This window comes from Neomonachus schauinslandi, chromosome 4 (assembly GCF_002201575.2).
Source record: "Neomonachus schauinslandi chromosome 4, ASM220157v2, whole genome shotgun sequence".
Lineage (NCBI taxonomy): Eukaryota > Metazoa > Chordata > Mammalia > Carnivora > Phocidae > Neomonachus > Neomonachus schauinslandi.
The window spans coordinates 162,113,615-162,129,062 of record NC_058406.1 but is presented as its reverse complement, the minus strand read 5'-3'; the positions used below and the strand labels follow the sequence as shown (position 1 = coordinate 162,129,062).

At 34.5% G+C, this 15,448-nt stretch overlaps 1 protein-coding gene across 3 annotated transcripts in view; it reads left to right on the top strand.

The window, feature by feature from the left end:
• Positions 1-15,448, top strand: part of CSMD3 (CUB and Sushi multiple domains 3) — a 1,204,765-nt gene that overhangs the window by 828,012 nt on the left and 361,305 nt on the right. For all 3 annotated transcript variants that reach the window (XM_044914284.1, XM_021688378.1, XM_021688377.1), the window contains 3 exons: positions 3,070-3,186; positions 9,889-10,104; positions 11,334-11,522. In XM_044914284.1, coding sequence (XP_044770219.1) covers positions 3,070-3,186; positions 9,889-10,104; positions 11,334-11,522 — 522 coding nt within the window. The remainder of the gene's footprint in view (positions 1-3,069; positions 3,187-9,888; positions 10,105-11,333; positions 11,523-15,448) is intronic.

Below are 15,448 nucleotides of genomic sequence, written 5' to 3'. Positions count from 1 at the left end.
GACATCATAGTATAGCATGCTATAATTTTTTGGTAGAAATTGTGAAAAAAAATCAACACTTGATTCAAGAGGTCAGCTTAAGATCAGAGACTCCAGAACTAGACTGCTAGAGTTTCCTCCATACTTGCCTTCTCATCTGTAAGCTGTGAATAATTACAGTACTTTTCTCATTGGATTGTTATGAGGGTTAATTGAGTTAATAAAAATAAAAGTATTCAGAATAGTGCCTGTCATGTTGTAAGTTCAATATGAGTCATTGTTATGCTTTTGCTAAGAACTGGTGAGTAGTTGCAATTTTATACTGTTTTATTAAGATATAAAATACACATTTTCCTATTTTTAGTTTCTTTTTTTTAAAAAAAAAAAAGACCTAAATCACAGTCTTTCCCCATAATTTACTATGAAATTCTACCTTTAAGTCAATTCCTTTCAGGGGCCTTTATCTACTACTAATATTCTCAACTAACAAAAACCTCCACAATGTCATAAAAATGCACTCTATATTTATCATCTGCTTATAATCAAAGTAATAATATAAATGTTCATTAATAGTATGTTAGTTATTGAATATTCTTCCTAAATATTTTAATGTGTTCATGGTTACTTAACGTTATTCATGTTTCTGCAGAATGTCCCTTTAATGTCCCACCTTCAACACAGATGTGGTAGGTATAGTTGGCAGACAGGAAATTCTCAAGAAATTCTCCAAGGACAGAAGGAGATTTGACAGAGTAGCATTATTCAAAAGAATGCTGATATGTAGGGGCGCCTGGGTGGCTCAGTCGTTTAAGCGTCTGCCTTTGGCTCAAGTCGTAATCCCAGGGTCCTGGGATCGAGTCCCATATCAGGCTCCCTGCTCAGCGGGGAGTCTGCTTCTCTCTCTGCCTGCCGCTCCCCCTACTCTCTCTCTCTCTGTCAAATAAATAAATAAAATCTTAAAAAAAAAAGAATGCTGATGTGTAGAAGAGTTTTCCCTCTACAACCTGTAAACACACTAGTTACACACACATGCATGCAGAGGCACACATGTCTGACATACAGAATAACATTTCACATCTCTTTTCTGTGTTTAATTAACTCTCTTAATTTTGATCCTTCTGTTCACTAAGTTTTACTCTAACTGTATGCAATATAGTCCTTTCAAATGGTAGAGCATCTTCACTCATCACATTTCACTCAACAAATTCATACCATGGTGTATTTTTTTGTCCGACTCTTACAATGGAGAATAAAATGAAATATAGTGTATTAGGAATAAATTGACATATGTAAAAATAATCTAATAAAAAATACAATCCTCGGGCGCCTGGGTGGCTCAGTTGGTTAAGCGACTGCCTTTGGCTCAGGTCATGATCCTGGAGTCCCGGGATCGAGTTCCGCGTCGGGCTCCCTGCTCGGCAGGGAGTCTGCTTCTCCCTCTGACCCTCCCCCCTCTCATGTGCTCTCTCTCATTCTCTCTCTTTCAAATAAATAAATAAAATCTTTAAAAAAAAATACAATCCTCTGTCAAAATGTAGAATGCATTACAAGGGAGGTAAAAACAGATCAACTCAGCACCACCATTACCAGCAAGATACAGTAGAAATGGTATACCTAGCTCTTAAATTGATCACAAAAACACAGTGAGACTTTTTTAAAAATTGAAAGGAAATTTGAGAGTTTCAGTAATAATAGTGTCAATCAAGGCCTGTGCAAGCTCTAAATAGGAGCCTAAGGTAACAAACCATGCATATTATTTGCAATGTATTGATATTATTAATATTATTGCAACAGAAGCATAGCTTTATTTTAGTCTTATATTTGGTCTTAGGGAGATGATACAAGACAACTCCCAGAGAGGCATTTGTAAAAGACCTTCTTTTATTCCTGGGTAGAGTAAAAGAAATAAAAAAAGAAGTGGATTTTAATTTTGTATATAAATGTAAATATATGTGTGTGTGTGCGTGTGTGTATCTGTGTGTGTATGTATATGTGTATATATATATATATTTTTTCAAGCCTGCATGTTTGAATATTTACAGGAATTGCAAACAACTTATTTCTAGCCAGATCAGTGTAGAATAGTAGCCAGATTCCCTCGACTCTTCTCAGCATTATTACTTGGAAGAAATCATGGAAAAGCCTAAGGCCAAACTCACCTTTCTGTGTTCCAGAGAAGTGAAGTAAGGATCGGAGCAGACAAGACAACACACAGTTCTTATTGTCTTTGCCATGTCCAAGAGAGCTGACATCTCTACATGGAATAGAATAAGGCATCAATACCTTTCTGTTTCTTTTAGAATATACATTTTTACCTGGCTGTATCTTTGTCTCCTTTAATTTTTAATACTGATGAAATTATCTGGTATAGCATAACCACTGATGTTTGTTGAGTGTAGTAGAAGACAGTGTAAACTATGATTTGTTCTCAAAAAAAAAAAAAATGAACATTGAATCAAATTTGAATTTATTTGACCTTAGTTCATAAACATATATTTATTTTTACTATCTCAGAGTATTTACTTAAAAGTTATGGCTTCTCAAACATTCCTGTTTGTTCCTGATATTTTCCAAAGAAATGGAAAAGTACAGAAGCAGGCTTCAAATTTTTTGCCGCTTAACTCACTGTTTTAAAAAGAATTATATGAAGAATGACACATACCCCTTTAGGAATCTAAAAGAACTGATTTTGCATAATTAACCATTCATTTTCTTAAAGCTTAATAAAAGAGGGCTGCTAAACAATTAATTACTCATGTTTAATTTATGACCAATTTATGCAAATGTTACTTATAATTAGAAATGTATAAGATAAGTATGTACTTCAGATTCAAATGTGGGAAGATGAGCTACGTTACAGTGCGGCTAATTCTCAGAGGCTATTACATACCTTTCTCTTCTCTAGGGCTGCAGTGGATGAAACTATTTCCTAATATTGGAGGAGGTCTCTTACACACTCCTGTTATTACCGAGAAGTAGCTTAAGCAAAGAAAATCAGATTGATTCTATTTCAAGAGAGGAGAGATTTCTTCAGCCGCTGCCTCTCTAACTATGACAGATCATATGACTGTATTTCTTTGTATTTTTCAGCTTTATGTGGAGGAGATGTTCGAGGGCCTAGTGGAACAATCTTATCACCTGGTTACCCGGAATTTTATCCAAATTCTCTGAATTGTACATGGACTGTTGATGTAACTCATGGAAAAGGTAATTTGCCTCATGCAATGATAATTGGACTATCTTCTGAATTTTCATTGCATCTATTTTTATTTCATTGTCCTTTACAATGTCATTTTGCATGAGCAAAAACAGATCAGTACTAAAATATGCTAACACAAAATCCAGTTTGAGTAACTGCAGCAGAGGATTATATTTACTTTTCCATAGTGTTATAATATGCTTATGTTTTTACCATAATATGCTTAGTGTTATAATATGCTTATGTAAGAGATATTTATTTTCTTTTGATATATTAAACTCATGTTGTTTGGAATTTTCCTATCAACAAAATCTCAAACAGGATGGCTTTTTGTCTCCGTATAGTCTTAAGAGGTTGATTTCAGAAGTTCAAAAGGGAATAGGAAGATGATCTGAAGTGCTGAGCAAATTGTAAAGCAAACATAACATATTTATATATATTGCTTTTAACATGTCTATGATTATTTATTATAATTATATCCTTCATATGAATTTATAACCATTCAAAAATACTTGTGTCTCGGTTTTCTATCAGAACTGCAGATTTTTCTCACATAATTGATTGAGAGTATAAAATTGCACTGTGCGTGGGGTAGATGTTAATAAATGTCTTTTGAACAAATAAATGAAAGGCCCTGTAGAACTAAATATGGTCCATTCATGCAATACAACTAAACAAATAAACTAGCAATAGAAGTGGTTAAGGCAACACCTTAGTGGGAAAATGGTCATCCTAACATATCAAAACAAAAATGGATTAAAATTACTTACCTAAAAATCTCTATGTGTTAATCTTTTAAAAAGACTGAAATTATTCACTTTAAAAACTGCTTTGGAGAAGTAGTTTTTCTTTTAGCTCTGTTGTTAAATCATTCCTGTCAGTTTTTACTATTATATCACACTTACTGATTTTACTATAGAAAATCTTTAATAAGAGCCTAGCAAGGAAAAGATGCTATTACAATTTTTAAATTAAAGCTTATGTTTAATACATTTGAAGTCACTGCGTTCTCGCAAAACAAGTTTGCCTTTATTAAAATTATACATCATTTTATTGAGGGTGAGGATTATATTGGAGTTATGATTATAATGAAATTAAATGTTATTGAGAAAAAAGCTAAAATGTGTATTCTGATATTGAACAGAAGGAACGAAGTAGAAGACTTTGTAAACTGTGGTTTTTGTTCTCCTCCATAATACAAGACCTCTTTGTTGGAAGTTAACCAGAGCATCCTATTATTCCAGCTTTCAGTGGATTAATGGAGTTTAAAATAAGCTGTCTTGTATTATACGAGAAAATGGAGGACTACATACTGCTTGCTATGTAAATAGAGGTTTAATTAACACTTAAGGTTTTGCGTCTTCACAGGTTGCAAGTGTTAATTAAATCTGTATTTCCATGGCAAGAAATGCAGATTTAGATGCTTTCTTTAAGAGCCAAGAAATTTGTTGAAAGTACGACTATTCCAAAGCGTAACCAAAGTTATGTGAAGGATAATCTCTTAAAGTTGGGAGAAATTGTCAAGGTAATATAGTCCAACCCCTCACCCAGTACACCAGTTTCTTTCTATAGTGTTCCAGAAATATGATAAGCTTGCCTGATATTGATATTTATGTTGATAGCAAACTTACTCCTTGGGAAAACCTGCTCAATTTTTGTATGGTTGTAATTGTTTGAAAATTATTCTGCAACTATTATCCCTGTTCTGCCCTCTGGAGTTAGACAAAACACACATACAAAAACAACCTAATCCTTTCTCCACCCTAACTCTTCAATATACCAAGTCACTATTCTGTGCCCATAATGGCTTGCATGTCTGCTCCCCCTAGTCCCTTATCCCAGCTTTTTCATCCCAGACTAATCACCTCAGTTCCATCAATTCTTTATTGTAAGATATTTTTATCGTCATAACCATTCTAATCACCTTTCTCTGGATGTGTTCCAGTGGATTGATATCTAGGGATATCAGTATCCTTCTATAGTGTGTTTTCCCACCACAAAACACGGTATGACATTATTTAACTCCACAAAGTATTTCCATTAGTGAAGCCTGTACATATTTGTTTTTATTAGCTTTTTTGCCATCATGTCATAGCACTAAAAAGTACAGTAAGCCCAAATCCTAAAATTCTCTATTTGTGCAGTTGATTTTTTTCTATCATCAGTGCAAGACTTTTTTTTTTTTTAAGAGTTCATGTTATCAAGAATCAGTGGGCCTTTCAAATGCCTTGTGAAGTAGTGTAGGTGTTACTTGCATTTTATAGACAAGAATCTGAAGTCACTAGAGGTTATTTATTTATACTCAAAGCCACAATGTCTGTGAAGATTGGACAAAGAATTGAATTCACATCCTATGACTACACACCAGGTGCTCTTTTTCTGAAACCACATTTCCTCCTTACCTGTATCTATATATTTCATTGTCAGGTATGTGTCTTCATCATGACTCTCCATAATCCTGCTTTTTATTTGTTTGTTTTGCTTACATCTTGTCTACTTACTTAACCTTTATCCTGATTCAATAGCCATAGTGGAGGGCAGTTCAGGTTTTTATATTTACCCCTCTTATATTTTCTCATATTAATTTTTCTCTGGAGTTTTTGTGACATTATTTTGAAACAATTTACATTTCATTTATATTTACATATACAGTCAGAATTTTCTGAAATAAGCATCATTGTCAAGACTTTAGGGGCTTATAAAAATCTTAATGGAACAGATCTAAGTGTCTAAATATTTAAGATCTAAGAAACTTCAAATAGACCATCAGTAACCTCTTTACCACTTAACACTAAGTCAGGGTGTTTGAATACATACAGTTGTTTCAAATTCAGTTAACTATAGTACCATTCAGCCTATATTGCTCCTTGTTTACAATGATACCAGAAGAGATTTTCCTTAAACGTATTGCAGAAGTCAAGATGCTAATTATATGTTCTAGTCTACTAGAGATCTGGGTGGAGGGGACTACATTAAAAGCAAAACAAAAAACCTTAGGCTTTTGAAGGTGGAATTGTCCTTAGATAAAGCATAGTCTAGTCCAATCCTATAAATTTAAAGAAGGGAAAAAAGACACTCACGAGTCTCAATGTCATAGTTGACTACAACTGAAACTTAAATATTCAGGATATTTTGACTTTAAGCCCTAGTCTTTTCACATATATCTGGAACAGTAATTATCTTCATGGGCCTTCCTGAATGATCATTTTTATAAGAAGATACCATGATGTTGAAGCCACTGACTTTTTCTCACTATTCCTCAAATACCTACTGCCCTATTAAGATTGTGTGTCCTTACCTATCTGCCCCTTCTTCCTGAAATGTCTATCCGGGAGCTGCTCCTCCACAAAATTCGGCTCAGTTTTGAAGGTCATTGTCTTCAGAAGCCTCTGCTGACCCCTTTAACAAGTTGGTTACTTCTATGTCTATGCTCCTGTCCTGCCTTGTCTGTACTCTGTTATACTGACTTAATCACTTTCAGAGCACTTAGCAGAATGTTTGAACTGTTGGTTTAGGAATGCTTTCCCTCAGATAGACCAGGAATTATTTGCAGTCTTCTAAATCTTTACATTCCATAATGCCTAGAGTAAGTAGGTTCTTAGTATCATTTCCTTACTTAAATTCATTGACCTTTAGCAGAATTTTGGAGGTCTTACACTGTTGTGCAGTAGTGAAAACAGATTTTATTGTTTAAACCATAATCTGATAAATGGAAGTTTCCTTTTATAAAGTGATTGGCTAGGACTGAGCAACATGAAAAAAAAATCAGCTTTCATGTTGGACAATAACAATAGCTAAGAGCTGCTGAGCACTTCTTCGGTGCAAGGTACTGGGCCACGTCATTCCCATATACCATCTCATTTAAACTTAAAGTCACCCTGAGAACCTCATTTACAAATGAAGAATATAAGGCTTGGAAAGGCAACGTTGTACTCAACAGTGGGCTTCTTAGCACCATGATCTAACGGAATTTTTAATTTTCCCACATATTAATTCAGTGTATATCAGAATAAATGCATTTAAAAAAATAAATAAATTATATGCAGAACAACACTTTTCTTGTCTTTTGCCCATCTATTGTCTTATTCTCTACTTTTTGTTAGCTTTGTTATATAATAAAAATCAAATTGACTTACCTGAATTTCCACTCTTACGTTGTTTTGTAAACTTAGATAGCAGTTAATCTAGATGGCAAAGCATCTTCTCCTTGCCGTATCTACACCCCATTCTTACTTGCATCTGGCTAGTGTCAATTACCATTTTTATACTGAAGAACATTTGAAAGACTGACTCAATTTCTGGACTCCTTCTAAAAGGGCTCTTATATTCCTGCTCATTGTGGAGAGGGAAAAAAAAAAAAAAACTCACCTTTTTTTTTTAAGATTTTATTTATTTATTTGACAGAGAGAGACAGCTAGAGAGGAAACACAGTGGGAGAGGGAGAAGCAGGCTTCCCGCTGAGCAGGGAGCCTGATGCGGGGCTTGATCCCAGGACCCTGGGATCATGACCTGAGCTGAAGGCAGACGCTTAGCGACTGAGCCACCCCGGTGAAAACCTCACATTTTGTAAAAGAGTTTGAAAAATAGTATTTTTGTACATTTCTAATCTTTTCCAAGTCCAAATCACTGGTCCATTATGCAGTAATAACCTTGTCTTATGATTGCTTATGTTTTCAGTGTATTTGTTTAGTTTCATTTTATATCTTTCGTTGCTTGCTTTTAAAAAACTGAAGATTTGAAGGATTTTGAACTAAAATGTCAATGAATAAAATTAAAGTCTGTTACTTACCATACTCTGGGTTTTTTGATTTCTTTAATAAATATTTTAATGACCTTTTGTTTTTTGGGTTAAGTTAAAAAAAAAAAGAAAGCACTTCAAGGGAAAGATGAGTGTGGTAGTCTATCTTTATTTCACTTAATACCTTGCCCACAGTATGAGGGGTATGTGTGCATGTGTATGTGTAATTGTTAGTCTTTAACATCTGTTCTAGACAAGATTATTAAAAACTCATGTGAGATGAGGCACCTGGGTGGCTCAGTCAGTTAAGCGTCTGCCTTTGGCTCGGGTCATGAACCCAGAGTCCCAGTTTCGAGCCCCATGTCGGGCTCTCTGCTCAGGGGGGAGTCTGCTTCTTCCTCTGCCCCCTCTTTTGCTCTCTCTCTCTCTCTCTCACCCTTTCTCTCTCAAATAAATAAATAAAATCTCTTAAAACAAAACAAAACAAAACAAAACACCTCATGGGAGACCACAATGCAATGCCACACCATACTCACCAGAATGGAACAAATGAAAAAAAATTTTTTAAATCAAGTATTGACAAAGATATAAAGCAACCAGATTTGGCAATGGAAATGTAGATTGGCACAGCCACTTTGTAAAGCAGTATCTATTAAAGCTACTGTTAATGACCTGTAATGGGTCATGACCCAGTAATTCCACTCCTAGATATTCCCTGACAGAAATATATATTCTTCAAAAGACATACTTGAATACTGAGGGCACCATCTACATTCATGCTAAAACACTAAGTACCTAAGTGACCGTCAAATGTTGAACAGATACATGAATGTGGTGTATTCACAAAATGAAATGCTATACTATATATCACTGAAAAGAGAAAACAACCACATGCAAAAACAGAGATGGATCTCACATACGTAATGTTGAGTAAAACTCAGACCCAACAGAGTACATATTATATGAATCCATTATATAAACTACAAAATATTTACATAAGGTAGCAAAATTAGACTGTGCTACTAGAAGTTGAGCGAGTGGTTACTTTTGGCAAAGTGAAGTGATAGAAAAGTTTCACAAAAGAGGCTCTGCTCTCTGTAATGTTGTATCTATTGATTCAGATTCTGTTTGCAAAGGTAAGTTTACTTTGTGAAATTTCAGCAATCTGAACAATGATATGTGCAATTTTCAGTATATTATATACACAGGTTGAAGTGTGTGAAAAATAAATAAATAATCGTTATATTTATTTAACAAACAGTTCTTCCCTATGCCTGCTTTATATTTCTCTTCTAGAGTTAAGCATTTTTGGAAGTTGGGTGTTATATTACTAGGCAGTGTTTTTGGGTTTGAGGAGATTGCAGAAGGAAATGAAGGAGGCATGTCAAGTGTTTACCAGAAAGCTGCACTGCTATTATAAATAAAGCATATGAATTTTCCTTGAAATTTTCAGAAAACTCAGGTGATATCTTTTCAGGCATTGATTTTTAAATTTTATTTCCAAGCAGTTTCCAAAATATGGCTTGCTACGTGTCTTATAAAGAAGCTGGAGGGGGAAAAAAAAAGAAAAGATGTTATTAGATGACTCATTTGGAAATTTTATAGAAGTGGGGGGAAATCGGAGGGGGAGACGAACCATGAGAGACTATGGACTCTGAGAAACAAACTGAGGGTTCTAGAGGGGAGGGGGGTGGGGGGATGGGTTAGCCTGGTGATGGGTATTAAAGAGGGCAAGCACTTATTGAATGGAGCACTGGGTGTTATACACAAACAATGAATCATGGAACACTACATCAAAAACTAATGATGTAATATATGGTGATTAACATAACATAGTAAAATAAAAATAAAAAATGCTTTTCATTTCCAGAGAATTTAATTACAAGGAGAGTCCCGATTTTAGTTACTTTGGTAAATTTCTGTGGTTTACAGATATACTTTGTGAGTCTAATTTTCTTCTTTTTCTTCATAGGCGTGCAGTTCAATTTTCATACCTTCCATTTGGAAGACCATCACGACTATTTACTGATCACTGAGAATGGTAGTTTTACCCAACCACTGGCGCGCCTTACTGGTTCAGAACTTCCTTCAACAATCAATGCTGGTCTCTATGGAAATTTCAGAGCTCAACTGCGCTTCATTTCCGATTTTTCAATATCATATGAAGGATTCAATATTACATTCTCTGGTAAGAAAATAAATTTAAAAAGCTTTAGTAAGAAAAAGTCAATTTTTTTTTAAAGATTTTATTTATTTATTTGTCAGAGAGAGAGAGAGAGAGCGCACAAGCAGGGGGAGGTGCAGAGGGAGAAGCAGGTTCCCTGCTGATCATGACCAGAGCATGGGATCATGACTGGAGCCAAAGGCAGATGCTTAACCAACTGAGCCACCTAGGCATCCCAAAAAAGTCAATTTTTAAAGTATGACAAAACACGTTTGCATGTAGATTTTTAAGGTTTAGTTCATATTTACAATGAATTTTAATAAATAGATTTATGAAAATTTAACTTTGCAAAAAAAATAACTTTAGGTTAGTTTTGTTTCATATATGGTTTTCATAACCATTTCATAAATGGTTACTGCTATAGCCCAATTTCGAACAAAAGTATGTCCTAATAAATTTTTTAAACAATAAAATAATAGCTCATTAACATGGAACAATCCCTTTTGTTCTCTGTTGGAATTACAAGGTAAGTGCATGCTCTGAGAATAGTTTTAGCTAAGCTACTTCTTCTTAGGATGGTATATAAATTCTAATATTGTTGTTTAATCAACTGTACTCTCTTATATCCTGAAGACCGTTTAGCTGTTCATTTTCATGGTGTTCATTCATTGCTTGGGGAAATTTTCTTGTATAAATCTATAATGTAACAATTTTCAGTGTGTGGGCACTTCAGTCTTACCTAAACCATTACCTTTGAAGTCATGTGTTTTTCAGAATATGGATTAATTGAACTCCTTGTAGATGAGAGGCACAAGAGCCTTTGTCATTTAGATTAAAACCATTAAGTAAAATGCATTTCTAAAGTGCAAATGATTTCATCCAAATGTTATTTTGTGTTTGAAAATATGCATCTATTATGCTATTATTATAAGTCAAAACTGGTGAAATGGAAATGTTTCTAATGCAGAAGAAAGAATATGAGATAAATAGCTACATTTTCAATTTATCACTCAGAAGGTGACATTTTCTCATCTGTATTGAATTTCACACATAAAAGTACTCATTAAGTTATTTGATCTTTCACAAAAGAAGAAAAGTATGTGTGTCATTAGCATGTTCCCATAATTATGCATATCCTCACTTTTTAAATGTCTAACTGTAGCCCAATAGCATCCAGTTTGCACACAATAGTAAAATACCCTTAAAAGTGAATACTATCATTTTCTTTGTCCTCCTCCCCATCTCATTTACAGAATATAACCTCGAACCTTGTGAAGATCCTGGAATTCCTCAGTATGGTAACCGAATTGGGTTCAACTTTGGGGTTGGCGACACTCTGACCTTCTCGTGCTCATCAGGTTACCGACTGGAAGGGACATCAGAGATCATCTGTCTTGGTGGTGGCCGACGAGTGTGGAGTGCACCTCTGCCAAGGTGTGTGGGTACGTGGTCAGCTGCTTTCATTTGCTTGTATGTGTAGTCACTGTCCATGGAGTTGCATGGTTACACACCCTTCATTCTTTTATAATCTGTTGAATATCTTCATTTATTTCGTATTAGTTATTTCAATTTTTTTTTCCACTTGGCAATCTGGTGTACCTCAATTAACTTCTCAACTGCTCCATTTAAGCAACCATGCTTCTAAATTTCTTTTCAGATGATGGGAATAAGAATCAATAGATATATAAATAGATGATAGATGACAGATAGATACATAGAGAGATAGATAATCATATTTTCAGAGTTTACAGAAAATTATATTCTTATATTCTGTTGATAGATGATTTCCCATGACTTATGATTGAAATTTTGGCAATATTTTATAATTTAGGATTCATATTCATAAAAGATGACTATGAAGGAAAATGTGTCAAATAAATAATGGATAATTTAAGGGCTATCGCAGCATGTATTGACTCAATATGTATAATCAATAAAAATGAATCTAGGGGTGCCTGGGTGGCTCAGTCGGTTAAGCGACTGCCTTCGGCTCAGGTCATGATCCTGGAGTCCCCGGATCGAGTCCCGCATCGGGCTCCCTGCTCAGCGGGGGGTCTGCTTCTCCCTCTGCCCTCTTCCCTCTCGTGCTCTCTGTCTCTCATTCTCTCTCTCTCTCAAATAAATAAATTAATTAATTAATTTTAAAAAATGAATCTATTATGGCAGATGAATTAAGACAGCAATTCATTTTATGTTGTGAAATAAAGAATAACAATAATTAAAATATTGCAAGTTTAGAACCACCATCCCAACCTTTGGAAAAGAGTGTTTTAGCTGATAAAAAGAAAAAAAAATTCTGTAGGGAAAATGAAGGATTTTTGATTAAGACTTAAGTCATTTCCTATTTATTTTAATTTTTTTAAAGATTTTATTTATTTATTTGTCAGAGAGAGAGAACACAAGCAGGAGGAGTGGCAGGCAGAGGAAGAAGCAGGCTCCCAGCTGAGCGTGGAGCTGGATGTGGGACTTGATCCCAGGACCCTGGGATCATGACCTGAGCTGAAGGCAGATGCTTAACTGTTTGAGCCACCCAGGTGCCCCAAGTCATTTCCTATTTAAAGTAGGAAATGAGGAGGCAAAAACTTCTTCAGGTCATTAGCCATTCAGTGGTTGTCAGTACTTGTTTTTATGACAGAACAAGATACAAATGGTCATTTTATAATTATTTTATAAAGCTGTTAAAACTCTCAAAAGCATTTAATTTGAATTTACTTTAATTGTAAATTTAATTGTAGGTCACAGACCTGTGTAAGTTTAATATGCTAAAAAATCAGGCAAATTGTTAGAGATTTGATCTGTGGTTTAAGACCTTGTCTTTTCTATGGAGGCAAAATGCCCTGCAGATGAAAATGAGAATGAGCAGGATGCCCTCTGTGACTTACTCGGTATATTATTCAGTATATAAAATGTGGGTATTCCTGTGGATCCCAAATCAAGTGAAAAAATATGATCTTCCAGGTTAATGTGGGTCTGAAGGCTTTTATAGTGATGAGATTGTTTTCACAGCCTCTGTGGGTTATATAACGGACAAGATGATATGTAACTGATGAAGTTTCTTTTTAAAATCCTGGACTTTTATAGAAATAGCACAAGCAACCACAGAGGCTTGAAGCTGGGAGGTGATGAGCAGTCACACTCTCAGAGCATCTTTTTCAGGAAGCTATACAGAATGCAAATTTTTCTGGGGTTTTTGTGTTGTTTTGTTTTGTTTGTATTTTTTTTCCTGCTATAGCCCAATTTCGAATTCCTCTCTTTACCTGAATTGCCCCCATTTCCATTTTTGCTTGATGTGCATATTTTCAAAACCCAGCTAATGAGAACCTTGGGAATAGTTCAAGGGAGGGCTGTTGAGTGTTTAGGTTTAGATGGTGGCCACTTGATATTGGGTTAATTCATTTTTCTAAACTTCATTTTTCTCATCTGTAAAATGGTTACAGCTGTAGTACCTAGTTCATTGTTATGAGTTAGTTATGAGGATTAAACTAATTAACCATGCCAGGCAGACCTAATATAATCCCTGGAATATAGGAAGGATTCAGAATTTAGATGTTATTATAACTCTTATTATATTGAGTATAACCTGGTATCTATCCAGCCTATCAATCTAGTTTATAAAACCAATTATAGTAGGGAATGAATTCCATTTTATAAAACACTAACCTTTATGAGGGTCTACTAGGTTCTTTCATATATAGTCATCTCATTTAATCCTTATTATAATCCTGTTGTTATCCTACCCCCCACCACCACCATTTTTCATCAGAAGAATCTGAGCCTTAGAGATTTTAGATAACTTGCCCAAGATCATGAAGGTTATAAGTGACAGGGGCGCCTGGGTGGCTCAGTCGTTAAGCGTCTGCCTTTGGCTCGGGTCATGATCCCAGGGTCCTGGGATCAAGCCCCGCATCTGGCTCCCTGCTCTGAGGGAAGCCTGCTTCTCCCTCTCCCACTCCCCCTGCTTGTGTTCCCTCTCTCGCTGTGTCTCTCTCTGTCAAATAAATAAATAAAATCTTAAAAAAAAATTTAAAAAGGTTATAAGTGACAGAACCATGATTTGTATGACGTTTTTCATATTCTAAAACCCAGCTTTTTCTCACTAGATGGTTTTATCTCAAAAAGATCTAGGAGAAGGTGAATTTGAATATTTTCTCTCAAGGTACCAAATACATATAAGGCTGTTACACGGATTAAGAAATTGTTTGCATGTAGATTTTTAAGGTTTAGTTCATATTTACAATGAATTTTAATAAATAGATTTATGAAAATTTAACTTTGCAAAAAAAAATAACTTTAGGTTAGTTTTGTTTCAATAAAGTATTTCTTTCAGACTGGGTTTATTTGTGCCTAAATCTTTAATGGGAAGAATGAGATAAAATCACCCTGTGGACAAATATAGAAAGCAAATTATTGCCCATGGGAATTTTCCCCCCATTTTCAAATTAGTTCTGCTTGCTTTTAAGCTTATTGAAATTTACAATTAAGACTGTTGAGTTTAATAAATTCCACTGTAGGTATACATTTAAGTGACCAGATTCAGAGAACTATGCTTTCAAATATAATGACTTTAAAAATTTTATTTCTCCGGTTTTCTTTAAACTTTTCTTCACTACTCTGCCTATGCTTTAAAACAAATGTGTTCCTTTTTGTATTTCTGGTTCCATGTATGCATATGTATATATTTCTTATTTTGTTATCTCTTCAAAGTTCACAATCTTTAATCACATAAAATGCAAATTATTTGTAAGCATTCATATGAACAGACCCAATTTTAGCAATGCTAGTTTATTTGGACTGTTTTTATTTCTTTTTAGATTTTTTTGTACTTTTCATTTTATGTATCTCTCATGCCAATTCTCTAGTCCATACTTGCTTAAAAACCATCTTTTAGTCCTTAGCACTACCAACTTCATAGAAAGCTCATGTTATAGATAGCGGCCAAATTGTAAGTAGATTGTATTCCAAAAGTTTGCTTCTGTTTCAGCTTTTTGGAATCTAGATGGTCTTTCCCTGGCACAAGGTTGCAAATGATGGATACATTCCCAGAACAAACCATAGATGAGGTTTTGAATTTTATGCCAAGAATAAAGCTAATACTAACATTTACCAAAATAACTTATGTATACATAGGTTCTTACATAGGTTGTATAAGAAGGTGCCTGATTCTTTGGACAATAAGACAACTGATATTCAAAACTAAATACAGAAACTTTTTGTTTATATATGTTTAATTTTGACTCTCTTTAGCATATAAATTGGCTGGAGTCTTTCAGTTTCTGTTGGTAGAATTTGGTGAAAATTATCTTAATTCTGGATGTTAGACAAGTAATAAATAACATTTTCATTGAAACAACTTTTCTGAGTAACCTCT